The 22,807-nt window shown below is 52.4% G+C and overlaps 2 protein-coding genes across 3 annotated transcripts; both read right to left on the bottom strand.

Moving 5' to 3' along the window:
* Positions 1–9,508: 9,508 nt before the first annotated feature.
* On the bottom strand, positions 9,509–13,850 carry TRIM65 (tripartite motif containing 65). Its single transcript, XM_045814397.2, has 6 exons — positions 13,393–13,850; positions 12,035–12,130; positions 11,554–11,787; positions 11,293–11,467; positions 11,129–11,194; positions 9,509–10,656 (listed from the first exon to the last, which is right to left on the bottom strand). The coding sequence occupies exons 1-6, from the start codon at positions 13,810–13,812 to the stop codon at positions 10,082–10,084; spliced, it is 1,566 nt and encodes a 521-aa protein (XP_045670353.2). The 5' UTR covers positions 13,813–13,850; the 3' UTR covers positions 9,509–10,081.
* A 1,952-nt stretch (positions 13,851–15,802) lies between these two features.
* On the bottom strand, positions 15,803–21,584 carry MRPL38 (mitochondrial ribosomal protein L38). 2 transcript variants are annotated; one of them, XM_045814322.2, is made up of 9 exons: positions 21,425–21,584; positions 21,139–21,318; positions 18,873–19,007; positions 18,585–18,793; positions 17,994–18,066; positions 17,868–17,913; positions 16,740–16,898; positions 16,363–16,499; positions 15,803–16,165 (listed from the first exon to the last, which is right to left on the bottom strand). In XM_045814322.2, exons 1-9 carry the CDS (start codon positions 21,489–21,491, stop codon positions 16,029–16,031), a joined length of 1,143 nt encoding a protein of 380 aa, XP_045670278.1. In that variant the 5' UTR covers positions 21,492–21,584; the 3' UTR covers positions 15,803–16,028. The 2 variants fall into 2 exon arrangements, with proteins under 2 accessions (XP_045670278.1, XP_045670279.1); XM_045814323.2 differs by lacking the exon at positions 16,740–16,898.
* Between the last annotated feature and the right edge of the window lie 1,223 nt (positions 21,585–22,807).

Genomic DNA, 22,807 nt, shown 5'->3' with positions numbered 1-22,807 from the left:
GCTTCTCCTTCTGCCTGCGGCTCCCCCTGCCTGTGCTGTCTCTCTCTGACAAATAAATACGTACAATCTTAAAAAAAATAAAATAAAATAAAACCACACAAATCCCAGTGGAGGGACAGTGTACAGAATACCTGAACAATACTCCTCAAAACCTTCAAGATCATCAACAAAAGGGGCAAAAAAAAAAAAAAAAAAAAAAAAGAAAAGAAAAGAAAAGAAAAGAAAAGAAAAGAAAAGAAAAGAAAAGTAGGGGGTCAGTCTGAGAAACTGTCCCAGCCATGAGGAGCCTCGGGAGATGTGAGAAGTAAATGTTATGTGTATTCTGAATGCGCTCCGGAGAGAGAAAACGGATGTTAGGGAAAACCTAGGGAGATTTGAATAAATTACGGGCTAGTGTTAATAAAATGTATCAATATTGGCTCTTAATTAGGACAAATGCACCATAATCATGCAAGCTGTTAACAAAAGGGGGAATTAGGAGAGAGGTATCTGGGGACTCTGAGTTATCTCTGCACCTTTTTGTAGGTTTACAACTATTCTAAAATTACAAGTTCATTTAAAAGTATAGAATAATTGAGACAATTCTTTCTTGCCTGCCAGGCCTCCTGCTGATGAGAGTCCAAAGAGGAAGGAATAAAAGGGAGAGGGGGGGTGTTCCATCCAGATGTGGGGCTTAACCTTTCTCATTGCCAGGGCCCCCCTGTCGAAGCCAGGTGCAGCCCTTTCCAAAGTAATGCTTTTACATGTACAAAACAAAATGCATAGGATTTCATGGAAACCAATTACATCGACATATAGGTACCAAATATTAAGAAAGTACATTTGTGGGGCGCCTGGGTGGCACAGCGGTTAAGCGTCTGCCTTCGGCTCAGGGCGTGATCCCAGCGTCACGGGATCAAGCCCCACATCAGGCTCCTCCACTAGGAGCCTGCTTCTTCCTCTCCCACTCCCCCTGCTGTGTTCCCTCTCTCGCTGGCTGTCTCTATCTCTGTCGAATAAATAAATAAAATCTTAAAAAAAAAAAAAGAAAATACATGTGTGATATCTGTGTTTCTTTAACACAATAAATAACAATATCCGTTGGAGGCCTAATAATGTATATTTGAAATAATGATGAATGTAAGTGGTATTTCAGGTTCTGCGTCACCACATAATGTGCTATGAAACTATCCGTAATTTCTACTGGTGACAAGTCATAGAATTGCTAACTCCACTGTGGTATGTTCTCTCCATTTGCAATAGAAAGAAATGCAAAATTTCAGTTTAAAGATTTTTTTTTTTTATTTGACAGAGAGAGACAGCCAGCGAGAGAGGGAGCACAAGCAGGGGGAGTGGGAGAGGAAGAAGCAGGCTCTTAGTGGAAGAGCCTGATGTGGGGCTCGAACCCAGAATGCTGGGATCACGCCCTGAGCCAAAGGCAGATGCCCAACCGCTGCGCCACCCAGGCGCCCCAAAATTTCAGTTTAGAGAAGAGTGAAACTACAGAGAATTTTCAGCCAAGGCCCCCAGCTTCAGAATGTCTAATTTAGGAAAACACTCTGCAGAGCCTCCTTTTGTCTTTTCCTGGAAGGAGAGAAGAAAACCAAGATCTATGAAATATTAAAGGAGGGATGCAATCCGGGGGGACTCACAGGAAGAGGGGGTGGATCCTGGAGGGCTGTGTGGAGGAAGTAGCATCTGAGCTGGGCTTTCACAGGTTGCTAGGATGCAAGCGTGCAGAAACTGGGGCGGGAAAAGATCTCCCAGGAGAGGAGTAGCAGAGGGAACCGGCCTGGGTGTGCCCAGTTTGGCGGGAAGGCGGGGGTAATGAGTTCCATACGTTAGTTTCCACAGGGATCACTACTTACTTGATCATGGCTGTCGCTTGTTTGCCAAGACCCAGGAACAGTTCGGAGGCTCAGGCATCAGTGCCACCCTGCTCCAAGGCTTGGCAGCCAGGATGCCCGGGCTTGCTGAGACCACAGACATGCCTGGTTCTGGAGGGGTGAGGGGGGCCGCTTGGGTTGGGGTGTGTTCATGGACAAGTGCCTGCTGGCCTCCTGCTTCCTAGCCCAAAGCCTGCTCAGGAAGATCTGCTTCCCTAGGAAAGCACGGAGGTGTGACTTGTCCACATGGTGGTGTTCTAATACTTCGTTTCCATTATCGTAGCTTTAAGGTTGCCCTACGTATTAATTCTTTTTTGAAATGAATTGGCTCTTAAGGGGAAAAGGTAACTGGCACTTCGAGGTCTGTAAGAACATGCTCATGCCTGCACCTCACTCTACCCTTGCAAGAACTACATCGTGAAGGATGAGAAATGGAATTCCGACAGGTTGCGTATCTTGCCAGAGGTCACGCAACTCGTCCAGCAGAGGACGCAGAATTTAAACCCAGAAAGTGCAACCTGAAAATAATCCTAAACCTCATATATGAACCTGCCTGCAGGGCTGCAGTATTGCTTGAAAGGAAAAGAAGAAAGATCAAAACAAAGGTAGCAAAAACAAGCAAAAGCAATTCACCAAATGGGAGTAATGAGCAAGCCGTTCCCAGCCTCTCCTGCATCTGTGAAATTGCAATGGGACACAAGCCATGTCCCACGGTAGCACTGGATGGTTTCGATGTACTTTTTTTTTTTTTTTAATTTTATTTATTTATGTGACAGAGAGACAGCCAGCGAGAGAGGGAACACAGCAGGGGAGTGGGAGAGGAAGAAGCAGGCTCCTAGTGGAGGAGCCTGATGTGGGTCTCGATCCCATAACGCCAGGATCACGCCCTGAGCAGAAGGCAGACGCTTAACGACTGCGCCACCCAGGCGCCCCCTGATGTACTTTTTTTTAAGTTTATTATTTTTTTAGTAATGCCTACACCCAACATGGGGCTTGAACTCATGACCCCAAGATCAAGAGTTGCACATTCTTCCGACCTACAGCCAGGCACCCCCTTTTGATGTACTTAAAAAAAAATTTTTTTTTAAAGATTTTATTTATTTATTCGACAGAGATAGAGACAGCCAGTGAGAGAGGGAACACAAGCAGGGGGAGTGGGAGAGGAAGAAGCAGGCTCATAGCAGAAGAGCCTGACGTGGGGCTCGATCCCAGATCGCCGGGCTCACGCCCTGAGCCGAAGGCAGATGCTTAACCGCTGTGCCACCCAGGCGCCCCTGATGTACTTTAAAATTTTTGATTTGTATCCATTTCAAAATAGAATTTAAAAGTAAACAATTAAAATTTTTTATTTAAATTCAATTAATTAACATGTAGTGCGTGTATTATTAGTTTCAGAGGTAGAGTTCAGTGATTCATCACTTGTATATAACACCCAGTGCTCATTGCATCACAGGCCCTCCTTAATGCCCATCACCCAGTTACCCCATTCACCCACCCTCCTCCCTTCTAGCAACTTCAGTGTGTTCCCTATCATTAAGAGTCTCTTATGGTTTGTCTCCCTCTCTGATTTCATCTTGTTCTATTTTTCCCTCCTTTTCCCTATGCTCCTCTGTTCTGTCTCTTAATTCCACATGTGAAATCATATTAATTGTCTTTCTCTGATTGAATTATTTCACTTAACATAATACCCTCTAGTTCCATCCACCTCATTGCAAATGGCAAGGTTTCTTTTTTCTTTCTTTCTTTTTTTTTTTTTGATGGCTAATATTCCATTGTATATGTACACCACTTCCTCTTTAGCCATTCATCTGTCAACGGACCTCTGGGCTCTTTCCATAGTTTGGCTATTGTGGACATTGCTGCCATAAACATTGGGGTGCAGGTGCCCCTTCAGATCACTACATTTGTATCTTTGGGGTATATACCTAGTAGTGCCATTGCTGGGTCGTAGGGTAGCTCTATTTTCAGCTTTTTGAGGAACCTCCATACTGTTGTCCAGAGTGGCTGTACCAGCTTGCATTTCCACCAACAGTGTAGGAGGGTTCCCCTTTCTCTGCATCCTCCCCAACATCTGTCGTTTCCCAACTTGTTAATTTGAGCCATTCTGACTGGTGTGAGGCTGTATCTCAGTGTGGTTTTGATCTGTATTTCCCTGATGCTGAGTGATGTGGAACATTTTCTCATGTGTCTGTTGGCCATTTGCATGTCTTCTTTGGAGAAATGTCTGTCATGTCTTCTGCCCATTTCTTGACTGGATTATTTGTTCTTTGGGTGTTGAGTGTGATTTTGGATACTCACCCTTTATCTGATAAGGCATTTGCAAATATCTTCTCCCGTTCTGTCAGTTGTCTTTTGGTTTTGTTGACTGTTTCCTTTGCTGTGCAAAAGCTTTTTTTTTTTTTTAAAGATTTTATTTATTTATTTGGCAGAGAGAGAGAGACAGCCAGCGAGAGAGGAACACAGCAGGGGGAGTGGGAGAGGGAGAAGCAGGCTCATAGCAGAGGAGCCCGATGTGGGACTCGATCCCGCAGCGCCGAGATCATGCCCTGAGCCGAAGGCAGACGCTTAACCGCTGTGCCACCCAGGTGCCCCTGTGCAAAAGCTTTTTATCTTGGCGAAGACCCAGTAGTTCATGTTTGCCCTTGTTTCCCTTGCCTTTGGAGACGTGTCTAGCCAGAAGTTGCTGCGGCCGAGGTCACAGAGGTTGCTGCCTGTGTTGTCCTCTAGGATTTTGATAGACTCCTGTCTCACATTTAGGTCTTTCATCCATTTTGAGTCTATTTTTATGTATGGTGTAAGAAAATGGTCCAGTTTCATTCTTCTGCGTGTGGCTGTCCAATTTTCCCAACACCATTTGTTGAAGAGACTGTCTTTTTTTCACTACCCTAACCTCTTTCCTGCTTTGTCGAAGATTAGTTGACCGTAGACCCGAGGGTCCATTTCTGGGTTCTCTATTCTGTTCCATTGATCTATGTGTTTGTTTTTGTGCCAGTGCCATACTGTCTTGATGATCACAGCTTTGTAATAGAGCTTGAAGTCCGGAATTGTGATGCCACCAGCTTTGCTTTTCTTTTTCGACATTCCTGTGGCTATCCGGGGTCTTTTCTGGTGCCATACAAATTTTAGGATTATTTGTTCCAGCTCTGTAAAAAATGTTGATGGTATTTTGATAGGGATTGCACTGAATGTATAGATTGCTCTAGGTAGCATAGACATTTTAACAATATTTATTCTTCCAATCCATGAGCATGGAAAGTTTTTCCATTTCTTTGTGTCTTCTTCAATTTCTTTCATGACTGTTCTATAGCTTTCAGAGTACAGGTCCTTTGCTTCTTTGGTTAGGTTTATTCCTAGGTATCTTAGAGTTTTTGGTGCAATTGTAAATGGGATCAACTCCTTAATTTCTCTCTTTTTCTGTCTTATTGTTAGTGTATAGAAATGCAACTGATTTCTGTTCATTGACTTTACCTACCGCCCCTGCGCTGAACTCCTGTATGAGTTCTAGCAATTCTGGGGTGGAGTCTTTTGGGTTTTCCACATAGAGTATCATGTCATCTGCGCAGAGTGAGAGTCTGACTTCTTCTTTGCCAATTCGGATGCCTTTTATTTCTTTTTATTGTCTGATTTCTGAGGCTAGGATTGCTGAGGCTAGAGGTGAGAGTGAACATCCCTGTCCTGTTCCCGACCTTAGGGGAAAAGCTCTCAGTTTTTTCCCATTGACAATGATATTCTCTGTGGGCTATTTTTTTTTTAAGATTTTATTTATTTATTTGAGGAGGGGGGAGCATGATTAGGGGGCAGGGGCAGAAGGAGAAGCAGACTCCCTGCCGAGCAGAGAGCCTGGTGTGGGACTCGATCCTGGGACCCTGGGATCATGACTGAGCCAAAGGCAGACGCTTAACCGGCTGAGCCACCCAGACGCCCCTCTGTGGGCTTTTTGTATATGGCTTTTATGATATTGAAGTATGTTCCCTCTATCCCTACACTGTGAAGAGTTTTAATCAAGAAAGGATGCTGTACTTTGTCAAATCCTTTTTCTGCATCTATTGAGAGGATCATATGGTTCTTGTCCTTTTATTAATGTCGTGTAACAGATTGGTTGAGTTGTGGATGTTGAACCACACCTGCAGCCCAGGAATAAATCCCACTTGGTCCTGGTGAATAATCTTTTTAATGTACTGCTGGATCCTATTGGCTAGTATCTTGGTGAGAATTTTTGCATCCATGTTCATCAAGAATATTCGTTTGTAACTCTCCATTTTGGTGGGGCTTGGGATCAAGGTCTGATTTTTGTCTGGTTTTGGGATCAAGGTAATGCTGGCCTCATAGAAAGAGTCTGGAAGTTTTCCTTCCATTTCTGTTTTTTTTGAAACCACCTCAGAAGAATAGGTATTAATTCTTCTTTCAATGTTTGGTAGAATTCCCCTGGGCAGCCATCTCGCTCAGGACTCTTGTTTGTTGGGAGATTTTTGATGACTGCTTCAATTTCCTTGCTGGTTATGGGTCTGTTCGGGTTTTTTATTTCTTCCTGTTTCAGTTCCGGTAGTTTAGTTTCTCGGAATGCATCTGTTTCTTCCAGATTGCCTAATTTGTTGGCATATAGTTGCTCATAATATGTTATTATAATTGTTTGTATTTCCTCGGTGTTGGTTGTGATCTCTCCTCTTTCATTCATGATTTTATTTATTTGGGTCCTTTCTCTTTTCTTTTTGATAAGTCTGGCCAGGGGTTTATCGATCTTATTCTTTCCAAGAACCAGTTCCTAGTTTTGTTGATCTGTTCTACCGTTCTTTTGGCTCCTATTTCATTGGTTTCTGCTCTAATCTTTATTCTCTCTTCCTGCTGGGGCCTGGCGTTCTTTGCTGTTCTTTTTCCAAAAAGTAAACAGTTTAATGAGGCTTATAACAAAAGCTGGCAGTTCTGTGTCCCACGTACTCCAGATGCTTGCTCCCATGACTGCCCGTTTCAACATCTTCACTGTTTCTTTTAGCATTTACCGCCTCATCTGTAAAGCACGTGCTCATAAACCTTGAACATCTGAATGGATGTTCATGGTCGAGTTTCTGGAGACTTCCATTCTCTATAACTTCTCTAGTGTGTTAAATTCCCTGTTGCTTGGGTCCCAGGTCTTCCTTCCCCTTCATTGACTTAACTTCTTTACTTTGGAAGAGCACATCTTCTGGGGCCTTCCTGAGAATGGGTGTGAACGTGCCTGCAAAGGTCTTTGTTCAGGCTCCAACACTGAATGTTTGGCTGGGTATGGAATTCTAGAATGGAGATCCTTTGCCCTCAGAAAGCCTGGCTCCACTGTCTTCTAGCTTCCAGTCCCATGTTACTAGAAGCCACATCTCCGACAGTCGCCATGCTGTTTCCTCCTATCCCTTCCTGCCTGGGGAACAGCAGCCTCCAACCCAACTCCCTCAACTCCCCTGTCTTTTAAAATCTCTCCTGTCCCCCTGCCCTGCCATGGCCTGCCTGTGTGCCCATCCTCCCGATTCTGCCTCACAGAAGCCCAGATACTAGAGGAGTGGGGCAGATATGCTGGAAACACCCACAGGCTCATCAAATGTGTCCCCCTTACAAACGTTACACCCCAAAGTCCATGCTCTTTCCCCCTCTCTCCCAAGGCATTTTTTCCCGGAGAGAGGAGACAGACTTCTGTCAGAGTCAGGTCGATTGAGGGCACTTCACTTGGAACAGCTTTCCAACAATTTGCAAACGCTTGCCCCACACCTACTTGAAAAGCACAGTCTACAAAGACAGCAGTGGCATCCCATCACACGTAAATAAAAGTGAATGGTCACAACAAGGAACATTCCCACAGAACAATACGGAAAGGACAAACAGTCCTGATAAAAAGTAATATCATAGAATGAAGACCCTAAACCCTTCCCACCACAGAGGCAGAATGGGGCTGTTCTTCCTTTCTCTCCCCCTTTTAGAGCGTGGGCGCAGCCTGTCGGACATGCATGCTGGGGCTTTGGGATGGGGGGTTGTTGGTGGTGATGGTTAGAATCTGTACATGGGGATGCCGGCAATGTCAGCCACTTGACCAGCCCAATCCTGCTTCCTCCCCTGCTGGGTCTCTCAGCAACTGTCAACCCAGCTGCATAGCAAGGTGACTGCCTGGTGTGAGAGCCCCGTCCCCATGCTTGGGGAGTCCCCAAAGGAGTTCGGTGCCCAGGCCTTACCAATCAGAGGCCGGGCCCCGCCCTGAACAGAGAGCCACGGGCTGGGGGACAGAGCGCGCAGCCCTGGCTGCGGCTGGGGCCATGTTACAACGTGGGAGGGAGATGTATTTTTCACAAATACAAAAATATTTTGGGTTTTTTTTTGGAGTATGTGTTTTTGCATGTGTTATCCTTTAAAAAAAATACCATAAAACAATTATTCATGAGTATATAAAACATACATGTACAGCATAAATAGTTATAAAGCCAACATCCTCGTAACTACCACCCAGATCAAGAAATGGAAAGTTCTTTTTTTTTTTTTTTAGGTGTTCATGTTTTTTATTTTTTATTATTTTTTTAAATGATTTTTTATTATATTCTGTTAGTCACCATACAGTACATCCCTGGTTTCTGATGTAAAGTTCGATGATTCATTAGTTGCGTATAACACCCAGGGCACCATGCAATACGTGCCCTCCTTACTACCCGTATCCCATTCCCAAGAAGTGGAAGGTTTTAAGTAACAAAATTACAGCTGCTCTAGGCGCCAGCACCCACTTCCAGAAACACTAGCACACGGTATGTCCAGGGACTACCAGGAAAGCGGCTTCTCAGTAGGAAAAACAAAAACAAAGGAAGGCAGCACTGTTGGAGCACCTGTGCCCATCACGGCACTGAATCTCCGCGCCCGGGGTGGGGGGCGGGGGCTGAGGCTGTGCCCAGCTCCGCTGGCTGGTGGGGGCGGGGGGGGGGAAGGGTCCGCCTGCCTCAAAGTTGCTTCACTTTGGCCGTTTGTATAAAAATAAAATCTTCAAGTGCTTATTATTTTTATTATTTTTAATAGCTTTTGTGATTTATTTAAGGGGGGACAGGGAGAGGGAGAAAGGGTCTTAAGCAGACCCTGGCATCATGACCCTGAGACCACGACCTGGGCAGAAACCAAGAGTCAGATGCCCAACTGACTGCGCCACCCAGGTGCCCCTTATTATTTTTGTGTTGAGTGACTCCGCTGGGAATCCGGCCTACATACGTAGCCATGGATATGGCCAAAGCTTCCTGCTCGAAAATATTTATCGAGGTGAAATTTTTACAGCCCCAAATAAAATAATTCCAATGTCCAATACGGGTTGCCCTGGGCGATCCACAAGCAGAGCGTCCCTGTGCAATCTTTCAAAAGCAGAAAGGGCACACAGGGGAGAGTACCCTGGGCTTTCAAAAGTTTGGGGTTCTGCCACTTTGCTTTACAAAAGACCTCCATTGGTACCTGTCTGCACTCACCAAAAGAAATCCAAAACCATGCTAATGTAGGTCTTTTACGAAGGCGAAGTGGCAGAACTTGAACTTTTGGAAAGGGGAGGATACCTGTATTAGGGAAATAAATTCTGACAGTCATTAGAAAGACTGCTTATAAGGTCATCACTCAGGAGAAAATATTAATACCATGAAAAACGGTTATGCCAAACAAAAAAATGCAAAAGACACAAGTGTTTATAAAATGCGATCACAAGGATATACAGAGAAACTAAAATATACCAAAATGTTAAGGAAAAAAAAAAAAGAGGGAAGAAGGAGATAAACAATCACTTTTCTCTAGGCTTTCTCCAGGAACTGTCTGTGCTTCGTGCCCCTCCCCCGCCGCCCGTCCTTTGATCTACGTCACCCTCACGGGAGGCCGGCCGTGGAACCACACTCTGTGTGGTGAGGCCCGAGCTGTGCACGCTCTCCCGCAGGGCCAGGAGCCCACGGGCGCTGCATCAGCCTCACCGGCCAGGCAGCGCCTCGAAGTGGGCTCTGCTCGGGCGGGGTCCTCCCGGTTCAGTCTCTTCCTAGTCCCCGTGCCCTTCAACGACGCTGGAAGGGTGAACTCCAGTTTGAGGGCTCCCTCCCACCTCTCTTTCCAAGTGGCGCAGCCTAGTTCTGAGTCGATTTTCTGGTCCCATGATAGCTGTGGCCTCAGGTCCCCAAGTTAGGGGCTGGGCAGCTTTTGGGCGCACAGGTGCGGTGGCACACGTTCCTGGCCCCGAGCTCTACCCTGTGTCTTCCTCAGCTGGGCCCCGATGCCTCTTCCTGGAGCTCCGGAGGGAGTGTGGCCTCAGGCTGGTGGCACAGGGTCAGGGTCCTACCCTCCAGGAGCCAGAAGACAGGGTAGAGGGGCCGAGTGAAGACGGCATGGAAGGTATGCAGGGGCTGGGCCTGGGGCTCCAGACTGTAGAAGGTGAGGCAGCCAGAGGCCACGTCCAAGTCCATGCCCAGGAGCCGCCCTGACACCCCTGGGAGGAGCTGGGCCTCCCCGTTGTGCCAAGCCTGCACCCTGTCTTCCTGAACACAGAGCCCCCAGGAGCTTGGCCCGCGCCCGATGTTGTCTGTGTGGGGCCCCCGCTTGTGCCGTGTCAGGTCTGCATAGGCGACGCCCAGGGTCACTGAGTGGTTAGATGCACGCACCTCCCAGTAGTGTCGCCCGTTCTGGAAGCTCTGGGCACACCGCACCTGCCAGAGCTCGAAGCTGCTTGGTCCGGCCAGGTCCCGGGGCTTGTGACGGTGCTTCACCTGCTGGTCCTGCCGAGACAGGTACAGGTGGCAATTGGCACTGTCCGGATCGAAAGTCAGATTGCGGTAATCTGTCAGGGACAGACAGACGGAAGGTGAGCGGGCAGGCACCCGTACATGTCCACCGTCCCGTCCCCAGCGGGAGAGGCCACTGGAGCTCCGCCAGCACAAAGCCACTCATCTGTCAGCAAGCGGTGCCGTCAGCACAGCAGGCAGCCTGCGAGTGGAACCTTCCCTTCACCTCACTTCAAAGATGAAGAAACTGATGCTCCCCGAGGTAACCTAACTTGGCAACAAGTGGCAGAATCATAACCGATCCCAGGTTTGCGGGCCCAGAATCTCCTTACTCGCTGTATTGGTTCCACGTGTAAGAGGCTGACATCCTACGACAGATGTGCGGTGGGGGGGGGTGTGTGTGGAGCAGACATCCTGGGCAGGGCAGTCACAGCACGTGCCCCCCCACAGGTACACCCCCAGCCACAGTGTGCACACGAACGCACAATGCACACACGCATATGCACACACACGGGCCGGTCTCCTTACTCTGCCAGAGCTTCCTCCTCAGTGGACAAACCGGGCTTGGGCCTGGTGCCAGGGGACCTGGGGCCTCTAGGAGGCAAAGAAGCATTAGGGCAGTGATGGGGAGGGGAGCTCGTGGGGGGCAGAGTCCTGACCCCCCTTCCCACCTGCGGTGGGGTCAGCCTTACCCACGGGGCCCAAATCGGCAGCCTCAGCTGGTGCCCTGGGGTGGGCCCCCTCATCCAGGAGGAGACCACACAGCCGGCTCAGTGACTCCTTCAGGCCAGCCAGCTGCTGATCTTCGTCCCACTGCAGAGGAGTCAGAGGCCCGAGAGGCCCCGGGGGTGCCAGGAGCTGCGATTCCTGAGCCCCAGGGAACAGTTGTAGTGAGCCTGTGCGCCAGGTGCAGGACGATGGTTCCCCCAACCTGCTGCCCTGAGGCCTGGTACCTGGAGGAAGGTCTGGTCATCCAGCTGCTCCAGGAGGTCCCGGACCCTGCAGTCATAACGAGTCAGGGCCTCCAGGTGGTCCCGCAGTCGCTGTTCTCCATCCTGGGCCTGTGCTAGCACCTGGGTCTCGGCCACCTTGATGTCTTTCAGTGCCAAGGCCCGTCGCATCTCCAGGGCCTGCAGCAGGCCGCTGAACTTGCCAGAGATCATGGAAGCCAGGGTGCGGGCTGAGCTCTGTGGGTGAAGGAGTGGCTTAGGGTGGCCAGGGCCAAGGCTGGCCACTGGGCTGAGGGTGGGGGATGTGGGGAGCCAGGGTCCCTGGAACCTTTCCCTGCACCCTGCTCAGTCCCTCCCTCCCTGCTGCCCAGAGGCATTTTCAAGGTAGGTCATACCTACTACCCAGGGTCCCAGGCAGTGACTGGTGGCTGCCTGAAGGTCACAGCATGAGGATGAGGTGGGGTAGGACAGACAGGCCACGTACCTGGATCTGGCTGCTTTGCTGCTGCAGTTCCTTCAGCTGCCTCTCAGCCTGGGTGACCTGCTGCTGGCTGACCTCCAGCATGGCTCTCAGCTGGGCCTGTGGTGCACACCAGGGAACAAGAGACAAGAGGGGACCAGGGATGGCTCTGAAGTCCTCCCCTCAATCAACAAACAGCTGAGATGTGGGGCATCCCCTCCTCGTGCCACCCCAGGCAAGGCTGACCCGTGGGCCCACACACAGAACATGGGCCTTGGTCGGAGCCCGGGTGAACTGGGTCAGAGTCCCAGGGAGACACAGACAAAGCCCGTTCCCAACCTGGAGCAGGGAGGTACACAGGCAGAGCGGAGGCCTTGGGCTTTAACCCTGACCTCCAGTTCCTCTTGCAGGCTGAGAACCTGGAGGAGAGCACCCACCATCTCTGGGCTGAAATTCCACCCTGCACTACCCCGGGTCATTAAATGGTGGAAGTGACACTTCTGGCTTCGGCAGCCTTGCAGGGAAGGGGTGACAAGTCAAAGCACCAAAGCTATTTGACCAGTGGGCAGTGTGGTACATGTACAGGGTGGGTTCTTCCAAATGCCTGGCCAGCCCTCAGCCCCAGCTCTGGGCATGGGGGAGACGAGGGCACCCCTATTTGTGACTCCTCTGTACCCCTGAGGGTCAGGATGTTGTGCTTTTGTGGGAGCAGGACAAAGCATCATTCACGGCCCCTGGTCAACAGCCTGTTTTCCTTCTGCTTCTCCAGGCCACACTTTATGAGGCACGGGCCATCACGATCCCCACTTCACAGATGAGAAAACAGGACAGAGAAATTGATAACCTGGCCAAAGCCATCAGATCTTCCTAAGCCCAATGTCTTTGTCCAGGCCCCATGGTCTCCAGCGTTGTACAATGTGCCACAGGCAGGAAGTGTGGAGGGGGCAGTCTCCCCTAGTTCCTCCTGACTGTCCCCCAGGGATGCGCCTCTGTCCTCTCACACCCCAAATCACTTTGCCTGCCACTCCTTCCCTCCTTGTTGCTGTCACCTGCCGGCCGGCACCACCCACTTTCATGCTCAGATTCTCAGCAGTAACATCTCATCCTCATTCTGTGACTTCTGAAGCCACAGGGGTATCCTCCGACACTGGCTCTCGGCTCCTTGACATCCTCACCTGCAGAACCTTTTCCTTCACTCCATTTCAGCCACTCAGTCCTGGGGTCTCACCCTGGGCCTGTCACCAGCTCCGAAATCTCTATTCCAAGCACCTGTTTTCTCCTTTTATTCGGGAATACACAAAAACATCCCAAAGCCGCCTCCTGCTTAAGCTGCCCACCCCAGCCCGGGAGCCGAGAGACAGGGCAGGGCACCCCGGTGTCACCTCGCGCTCCCGACGCTCGGCGTCCACCAGCGCCCGCTCGTGGAGGCGACACTCGTTCACGGTGCACGCGCTGCATATGCAGCGACCCTCGGTGCGACAGAAGAGGTCGAGTGGCCGCCCATGCCGGGGGCAGCGCGCACCCAGGGCGGAGCCAGGTGCCCGGGCAGGGTCGGGGTCGGGGGTCGGGGCGGGTCCGGCCCGCATCGCCTGGAGAACGGCGCTGAGCGCCACATTGCGGCGCAGCTCGGCGCCCTCGGGGAAGGGCTTCCGGCACTCGGGGCACGCCTTGTCGCAGCGGCGCCCCCAGTCCCGGATGCACGCCCCGCAGAAGTTGTGGCCGCAGGACAGCGTCACCGGCTCCTGGTAGAGCCCCAGGCAGATGGAACAGGTCAACTCGTCCTCCAGCGGCAACGCGGCCATGGCGGCGGCGGCGGCGGCGGCGGCGGCGGCGGCGGCGCAGGAGGACGGTACCTCCGAAAATGGGCGGTGCGGGGCGCGGCTCGGGGGCGGGGCCTACAGGAATGGGCGGGGCGGCTCGGGGCGGGCCCTCCGGGGGTGCGGGCGGTGAGGTGCGGGGCGGGGGCGAGGCCTCCGAGAGAGGGTGGGAGGTACGAGGCGCGGTGGGGACGGGGAGGAGCGAGGGCCGGGCTAGCTGTAGCAGAGCAGGTCTTGCCTCCCCCACCAAGAGTACGTGGGCCCCCGCTGCTCCCACCTTCTCCCCCCTGCGCAGGCTCCGAGCCACCCTTGCTGCCAAACGCCGCCCCAGGATGGGAGTTGGGGTCTGGTTCTCGGTGGTCCCACCCAGGGAGTTCCATACCTTTCCCCCAAACCCTCGTTAAGCAGCTCCTGTGTAGGGGAGCGGCCCCCCGCCTCCAGGGTGCAGAACCTTTGGGAAACCCGTTGGGCCTCGGAGCCTCTTCCTGGCTGAGGGCCCCCGCGGAACCCCTTCTGGGCCCCTCATCTGTAAACCTGGACAACAGCAGCTATTTCCCAGCAGTTTTGGTGATTAAATGAGACTGCACGAGGTTGCGCCGGTCAGTAAGAGCACTGGGCACACAGCTCATGCTCCTTATAGGATCTCCTGCCAGAAGATTCTCTGCTGCCCTTTTCCTTGAGCTGTTTCAGGCATTTGCCAGATTGGGGTGTCTCCTTTCTCTAAGCTACGCCAAATTTTGGTGCTTTTAAAGTAAACAGTGAGGTGGAAATTTCTGGTCACCAACACAGAGACCAATCGACAGTGTTTTTTTCATAACCCCACTTTAGTGGAAACCCAAAGCAACGATTCAACTGCTTTTCGAATCCACTCTCCGTGTGCGCCCCCTGCTGGGAAGTTCCTTGTTTGCAGGCGGGAGCTCTTCGTGAAACTCTTTTTTTTTTTTAAAGATTTTATTTATTTATTTGAAAGAGAGAGCAGAGAGAGAGAGCACACAAGGGGCGGGGAAGTGTCAGAGGGAGAGGGAAAAGCAGACTCCCCGCAAAGCAGGGAGCCCAATGCAGGGCTTGATCCCAGGACCCCAGGATCATGACCTGAGCCAAAGGCAGACACTTAACCAACTGAGCCACGCAGGTACCCCTGGAACCTCACTTTTTTTTTTTTTTTTAAAGATTTTATTTATTCGACAGAGATAGAGACAGCCAGCGAGAGAGGGAACACAAGCAGGGGGAATGGGAGAGGAAGAAGCAGGCTCACAGCGGAGGAGCCTGATGTGGGGCTCGATCCCGTAACGCCGGGATCACGCCCTGAGCCGAAGGCAGGCGCTTAACCGCTGTGCCACCCAGGCGCCCCTGGAACCTCACTTTTTATAGAGGATTAGCAGAGGGGAAGGGTCCTTACTCTAACCCACCTGCCATGGGCCAGTGTGCTGGCCAAAGTGAGTTGATGGAGGGTTAGTTCTCCTTGTTTTTCTAACCAACCTGGCCTAATTTTGAGACAGAGTACCCTCTCACTGCAATGCAACATTCCGTCTTCTTTGTTGTAATAATACGGGAAGCTCCTCTTCCTGGGAGAGGAAGGTCTTCTCTTGACTGGCTACACAGAGACGAGAAATAATACTCTAACCACCCAGCAAGGGTAGAGGAGCTTCCTGGGCCCAGAGGTCTCAGACCTGCTTCTCATTCAGAGCACCCCAGCCCATTGCCAGGAGCCTGCCACCAACCATGCTGTGAATATCCAGCAAGGGGCCAACGCTCAGAGCTGGCAACGCTCTTTCAAGAGATCTATGCAAGCAGCCAAGTCCCACTGCCTTTCTTCTGGACCTGTCTCGACACTTGATCTCAGGGCCCGACACCCTTCAGAGGCAGAGTTGAGGGGGTCACCTCCTGAGGCAGAAGGCAGTTCTCTTTCCATCCATGAAGGATTACAGATCCATCGTGGGGTTGGAGCGCTCCCAGAACACAGACCCAGACCAGCTACAGCAAAAAATCATCTTTATTCACATCTTCTACCCCTGCCACCACCCTCAGAGAGCTCTTTTCATTCTCAAACCCTGGGCTTGCTGGGAGGACCACAAAGGGACTGCCTCAGGCAGGGCCTAGAAGCCCACAGCCCGGACCAGTGGAGCTGTGTCTTTATTGTTCCTGCTGGTGGAGCCTGAGAGGCCCGGTTCACTTTCTGAGGTGGGTAGCACTCTGGCCACTTAGTAGATGCCATAGGTGGGTTCGTGACTGTCCCTGTACCGGTCCAGGTAGCGCAGGGGCTGCCGGTGGGGGAAGCGCTTCTGCTTGGGGTGGTAAGAGGGTGGCCGCACAAATTCAAACACGGGCTCCTGCATGTCTGCAGGAAGAGGGGGTATGGGTTTGGACTGATGCTGGACTGAGCCCCCTTTCCCTCATCTGTTAGCCTGGGACTGCCTAGCCAGCCCACCCAAGAGTGGCATGCCTCCCAGTGGCACTTCTCCCTGGTAGGTCAGAAGAGGTCTGTGAGCTCGGGCCAGCCGCCCCTGCCCTGCCCCCAGCACACTCTGGCCTTACCCAGAAGCTGGTGGAAGATGTGGGTGACCGAATCATCCCAGCGGCACTGGAAAAAGGCCAGGCCAGCTGGTGTCATGGCTTCCTGGTGCTTCTTGTAGAAATCAAAAGTGTGGAAGGTCCGCTGGGCAAGCTGGTAGCTATAAGAAGATGGGGAGCACTTAAGAGCAGGGAATAGGGCATCAGAGCCCCACACCCCTCCTCTAGCCCCACAAGCAATCCTGAGAAGCCGCTTAGGATCTACCTAGCACAACTACCTTCCTGCCCATCTCAAGCCTAAGTTGAGACAGGAGAACTGAGCAGGACAGAACATTCCGGGGAATGTGGCGTAAGAGGGGAGAGGGAATGTGTATGGGGGGTGACGGGGGGGCGCAGATTACCAGGGTGAGGGCCGGGTGTCCCCAGAGAAGTCAATCGGCTTATCCTGCTTGAAGAGCAGGAAGGCAAAGCGGTGGAAGCCAGAGCCTCGGGCAGGGAATGGGGGCAGGTAGGGACAAGTCTCCTGTCCTTCAGCCACGCTGTTGCCTGGGATGTTGGTTCTGGCGGGAGGAAGAGTATCCATGAATTATCAAGGAAGGCGGCAGCGGCAGCACTGCCATCTGCATACTCCCTAGAGAGGGACGCATCCCCTGGGAGGACACACCCTAAAATGGTCTTCATCCAACAGTTACGCAGGAGGCACCCCTCTGCAAACCCTCGGACAGGAGGGGCTCAGAGGCTGGGGAAGGGAACAGGAGGGGCTCAGAGGCTGGGGGCAGGGGTCCTAGAGATGGGCAGGGAGAAAGTGATGTCTAGCAGCCCATTTACTAGGCCGTGGGGAGTCGGCGGGGCCACCATGGCCATTCAGGCTAGAGAGCCACACCACCTCTGGGCTGCATCTGGTTCCTGAAGGCCGTAGGGTTTGTCAGGGAGCGTTTGCCCAACCCGACACCAGGATGGCCACTGTACCTGCCCCACATAGAACTCCCCAGAAGGTCCTGCTGCACAGACTGGTAACTGCAGCTGACTAAAGATGATAGAAACCAGCCTCCCAGTCACTAGCCCCAATGATCCAGAAGTCCTACAGCTGGGGTCAGCTGCCTGACCTCTGCCACCCTGGCGCCACAGCCCAAGGCCACTGAGAAAACAAATGCAGCACAGCTTGGGCAGTCACAGCTGCCAGAGGCCTCTCACCATCCTTTTCCCATCTGACTGTCACAGAGCCCCTCAGCGTGGCTAAGGCATGGGGTGGCATCAACCTAGATTTACAGATGAGGAAATGAGTTCAGGGAGACCAAGAGGCCTGTGGGAACAGCCAAGGCCTACTGCCTGCTTTTTCTTCTGGACCTGTCTTCAGCCAATGGATCACAGAGCTCTTCACAGCATCAGGAAGCAGAGGTGAAGGGCCACTCCCTGGGGTGGGAGGTTAATAATCCAAAGTTGCACAGTGAATCCATGGTGGAGTTCTTTCCAGGATACCAGGGCCTCCTCACATGCCTCTGACCCTTTCCCCCAGCCCAGGTACTCACACCAGCCAGTGGACGTATTCAGCATCCGGCTCCAGCAGGTGTCCATCTGCACACAAACAGACCCCACTAACTGCCGGCCCCGCTGCCCTTCCCGCCGGGCCCCGCCCCAGCTCCCCAGACACCTACCCAAGTTGGTGAGCAGCAGTGTCCACATGGAGCCCTTGTCTGCCTCATAGGTCACCTCTGGGGCCTGTGCAGCCTGGTGGGGAGACAACAGGGAAGGTGTCACCCCCAGGTAAATAGACCTTCTGGCGGGCAGGAGTCTGAGGGAGCTTTGGAGAAGGGAGAGCCCACTCTGATCCAAATGTGCTTGACGGTCCTTTGAGGGGCAGGTCAGCAAAGAGAAGCTTATAGAAGGAACCCTGCAGAGGTGCCTGGCCAGCTCGCTATCTGAACCACAAGGTGGCCCTCACATCAATGGACGGGCTAGGAGGACTCTGATGACAGGGGCTAGTGGCAGGAGTATGTCAAGATGGAGCTTCTTTTTCTTTCATCTTATAGTCCTTCCTTTGTAATTACCATGGTGTTGTTTACCAGGAAACCAAAAGGGGGAGATGGAGAACGAACCCCAAACCAGCCTACACAGGTACCATGCTTACGCCCTTAACCACCATAAAAACCACCTCTGTAAGAGCTTTCAAAAAGGAGCTGTGTGTGGTCCCGTGGTGGAGTGTGTCTGTACATGCAGTGCGGGGAGGGGCACAAGTGAGCAGTTACCTCCGTTGGAGTGACCTCATTGCCGTGGTACACGGGCACCAAGTCATCGTCACCCACAGCATAGGCCACATGCAGGGGGACTCGGGGCACGAAGGTGGCGCCACGGAACAGGTCTCGATAGAGGCCATAGTACTCAGCCAGGCGCTGCTTGTGGTAGGGGCCACAGGTCTTCTCCCACTCGGCCCGCACAGCCTCCAGCGGGATGCGTGCTGGTAAGGAATGATGCCGGTTAGGATGCAGGGTGGGGGCAGGGACATGGGGGGGGGGGGCTCCCCTGAGAGGGCTTACCTGTGCGGAGGCGGGCAGCTCGCTCCTCCTCTGAGTTGGCACGCAGCTCCCGGAGGACACGTTTTCGCTCCAGCAGCTGGTGGGCCCAGCAGACCTTGGGTGGTGGCAGCCCAATGTCAATCTTGTCTTTGGGATCTGGGGAGGGAAGATATGTTGGAGAAAGTGGGATCAAGCTGCCAGTCCCTACCTAGTCCTCTCACTTGCCCAAGTTCTGCTGGTAAAGCTTACCCTTTAATTCACAAAACTAAACCCTACTGTGCAGTCTGCTTCACAAACCCAGACAGGGTCCAACTGCTAAGCAAACTGGATTCGACTTGAGATTGCATTTTCTGATCCCTAAACCAAGTCACACCGTCTAGGTCAAATACAGGTGGATAGACGATCATCTCAATTATGGTTGGGATGACCTTCAAGCCTGTTCACACCTGGCCATGGACATCCATGTGAGTCCTTGGTAGAATTAGCTGAAGCTATAAAGACTTAAAAGAAGCATTTCTCATACTTTAATGGACTCACCATACAAGTCACCTGGGAAATTTGTTAAAATTCAGATTCTGAATCAGCAGGTCAGTGTGGGGCCTGAGATTCTGCATTCCTAACAAGCTCCTAGGTAATGCCTGTGCTGCTAGTCTCAGAACACACTTTGAGTAACAAGGCCCAGGAAGATTTTTGCTCCAATACTTTTTCCATTTACATTAGACGCTAACAATAAGTAAGATGCGTTGAACCCTCATCAAAGATGCATTTGTCTAAAAAAAATCCAATGGACTGCAGCCTTTAATACAACAATTTCGTGACAGACACAGTTATTTTACACTGAGGAAACTGAAATTCAGGCAAGTCACTCTGAGACAGGGAAACTGAAGGACTCCATAAAAATACGCTTTTTGCTCCTTTTCCTGCTTCTTTTTTTAAGTAAACTCCATGCCCAACATGCGGCTTGAACTCACAACCCTGAAATCAAGAGGTGCATGTTCTGCCAACCGAGCCAGCCACACACCCCTTCCTGTTTCTGTTTTTGCTAGGACCCACAGCCCCACTTTACAGATGCCTCTTAATACCTCTTGTAAGAACAAGGAATTAATGATTTCTTTAGAAGAAATATCATCTAGGGGCGCCTGGGTGGCTCAGTCAGTTAAGGGTCTGAGGTCATGATCCTGGGGTCCTGGGCTCCCTGCTCAGCAAGAAGTCTGCTTCTCCCTCTCCCTTTGCCCCTCTCCTCTGCTTATGCTCTCTCTCAAATAAATAAATAAAGTCTTAAAAAAAAAAAAAAAGAACAGATAACATCTAAGGAAGGACCAGGTGAGAATGACCGCACAAAGCCACAGTAGTGTGTTCCAGACCACCAGCTCCAGACATCTCAATGCCAAGACACCCTGGCTCCAAGGAATAACACTTGCGCCCTTATCTTTGTTCTAACTGGTTCCTGGATGCCTGAGAGGTCATGTGCACCAGACCACAATCCTCAAGCAAAAACCCCCAAGCCCCAAGCAAAGAGGAGACTCCCTCCTTTCCGAATCTCCCAAACACACTGTCTGTACCTGCACTCTTTCTATACCTTCCATAAACTCTGCTTTCACCTTCTGCTGGCTCAAGTTTGATTTTTATCCTGCGTGCATCAAGGATCCTTCTCTAGGTCCCTGGACCTGGCCTGCCAGCATCAACTCCTAAGAAGCTGACTTGGGTTTAAATCAGTAATGTGGATTCTATCCCTGTGTCTTCAACCATCATAAAACTGCCTCCCTAAATGCTTTCCAAAAGGATGTACACAGGAAGTAGGTCGCTCAAGGGCAGGATCCCCGGGTCACTTTGCCTAGAGCTTTCAATCTCATTCAGGAAAGAGCTGCACACCTATGTGCCAAGCACTACGCGGGTGCGAGGATCAAATAGCGGTCAAGGCAGGCAAGATCCCAGTCCTTAGGGATCCCACTCCAGGGAGAGGGCCAGTGAAAAGAAAGTCAGGATAGGGTGTGGCCAGGGCTACACACGGGATTTTAGGAGCACAAATGGACTTTCTAACACGGAATGGGAGGGTGGGGAGAAGTCTGGAAAGGATTTTAGGAGTATAAGATGGAACTCTTAACAGCGGGGGAAGGGAATTTTCCAAGTAGAAGAACCAAAGGTGTGAAAAATCCTGGTGGGACTAAACGGCCCACGGTGCGCACGTGGGCGCTGACAGGCCCCCTCCGCTAGTGCTCGGGGAGGAGGCCGGCTGCCCCCCCGCCCCCTGGTCGCGAGGCCGGGGCTCACAGCGCCCGCTCCGGACCTGACTCCTCCACGAAGTGCTCCCGGTAGGTCCGCCACCAGTGCGGTTTCCGCGCCTCCTGCTCCGCCCGGCGCCGGTAGCGGTCGAAGCTGCGGTATTTCTCCAGCCGCTCCAGGTTGGTCACATCGATGTCCTCGTTGGGCATCGGCCCCAGAGGGGCGGTTCGGCGGCCGAGGGTGGCTGCGGGCAGACAGCGGGACGTGAGGCCAGGGGCAGACGCTGTCTCGAGCCCCCGGGCTCGGGCTATACGGGGACCTCCAAGAGCCCCCCACCTCAGAACCCTCACCAGAGGTGCTGAAGCCCCGCCACCTCCGACTTCCATACAGCGCAGCTCGCCACCAGGGCGCCGCCATCTTTCCCCAGGACAGCGGCCCCTCCGCCGCTGCCGCCGCCTAGGACCCCGCAGAGGTGGCCGGAGCAGCGCCTGAGCGCCCCGCCAAGCCCCGCCCCCGGGCTCGCGTCCTGCGAGCCACGCCCCCACCCGGGCTCCAGATCCCTCCTTCCTGGGAGGCACGAGCTGCTTCCTCCCGTCGGGCGGGGGCGGCGGTCTCCGGAAGTGCCCGGTGGCCGGCGGCGGAGCTGTGGGCGGTCGGGCCCCTGGCCGCTGTCGACCACCAGGAGGCGGCATACACCGCGGCCTGCCCCTCTGCAGCGGACACCGAGGATCTCGGGGCACAGCGGCAAGCGGCATGCTAGCCGATGACCCCCGCTGGCTTGGTTTTCTCCGACAGTCCTTACTTTTAAGAAACACTTGTTCTCTCACGGTCCTAGAACGCTCCAAGAATGGGCTCACTTGGAATTTAACTGTTTGAAAGGCGTAGCACGGATTCCCACATGTATCAACTAGAGGCAAATAACAAACACGGATGAGTCCTGAAGTGGAAGTAATGTGCCCCCCCCCCGCCCCCAGCACTGGGAAAAGGACCAGCAGGTACACAGCTGTGTGGCCCTCTGCTGTCTGTGACCTGGGGTAAAAGTTGATGGAAGGGGAGAAGCAAGCTGCCTCCGCACCTTAATGCCAGGGGCAGTGATACGGAGCAGTTACAGGCACTGAGTAAAGTATCATTACAACCCAAGGGCAGTGGAGCATCTCTACGTGGCTGTTTCAAGTGACAGCACCCAGTTGCCCAAGCCAGAAACCTGGGGATCCTTCACACGTCTTCCTTCCTGACCCTCCAAGTCAGGCATCAGGTCCAGTGGGGTCACTTTTTCATGATCCCTCACTGCCACATCAGGTAGTGCTGTCCTCAGTCTCCCCCGCACCACTGCAAGCAGTCTCCAACCCCGTCCCCTCCAGTGTGTTCACTCCACAGCCACCGTGCAGTTTCTAAAGCGCAAATATAGGGCACCTGGGTGGCTCTCGGTTGGGCATTTGCCTTCAGCTTAGGTTATGATCTGAGGGTCCTTGAATGGAGCCCATCATCTGGGTCACTGCTCAGCAGGATGTCTGCTTCTCCCTCTCCCTCTGCCCCTCCCCCCAGTTCATGCTCTCTCTAATAAATAAAACTTTTTTTTTTAAAGATTTTATTTATTTGACAGAGAGAGACAGTCAGCGAGAGAGGGAACACAAGCAGGGGGAGTGGGAGAGGAAGAAGCAGGCTCCCAGCAGAGGAATGCCTAGATCATGCCCTGAGCCGAAGGCAGATGCTTAACGACTGAGCCCACCCAG

The sequence above is a fragment of the Ursus americanus genome, chromosome 23 (assembly GCF_024610735.1).
Source record: "Ursus americanus isolate L20-20 chromosome 23, mUrsAme1.1.p, whole genome shotgun sequence".
NCBI lineage: Eukaryota > Metazoa > Chordata > Mammalia > Carnivora > Ursidae > Ursus > Ursus americanus.
This window is presented reverse-complemented; position numbering and strand designations above follow the sequence as displayed.

Excerpts from the sequence above, each read along its gene's own strand:
- TRIM65 (XM_045814397.2), bottom strand. The coding sequence starts at position 13,812 with ATGGCCGCGTTGCCGCTGGAGGACGAGTTGACCTGTTCCATCTGCCTG. Across the intron at positions 12,131-13,392 it reads CCGAGCGTCGGGAGCGCGAG|GCCCAGCTGAGAGCCATGCT; the intron begins GTGACACCGGGG and ends TGTGCACCACAG. Across the intron at positions 10,657-11,128 it reads GAGGAGGAAGCTCTGGCAGA|ATTACCGCAATCTGACTTTC; the intron begins GTAAGGAGACCG and ends TGTCCCTGACAG.
- MRPL38 (XM_045814322.2), bottom strand. The coding sequence starts at position 21,491 with ATGGCGGCGCCCTGGTGGCGAGCTGCGCTGTATGGAAGTCGGAGGTGG. Across the intron at positions 19,008-21,138 it reads GCACTTCGTGGAGGAGTCAG|ATCCCAAAGACAAGATTGAC; the intron begins GTCCGGAGCGGG and ends TTCCCTCCCCAG. Across the intron at positions 16,899-17,867 it reads GAATACGTCCACTGGCTGGT|AACCAACATCCCAGGCAACA; the intron begins GTGAGTACCTGG and ends TCCTCCCGCCAG.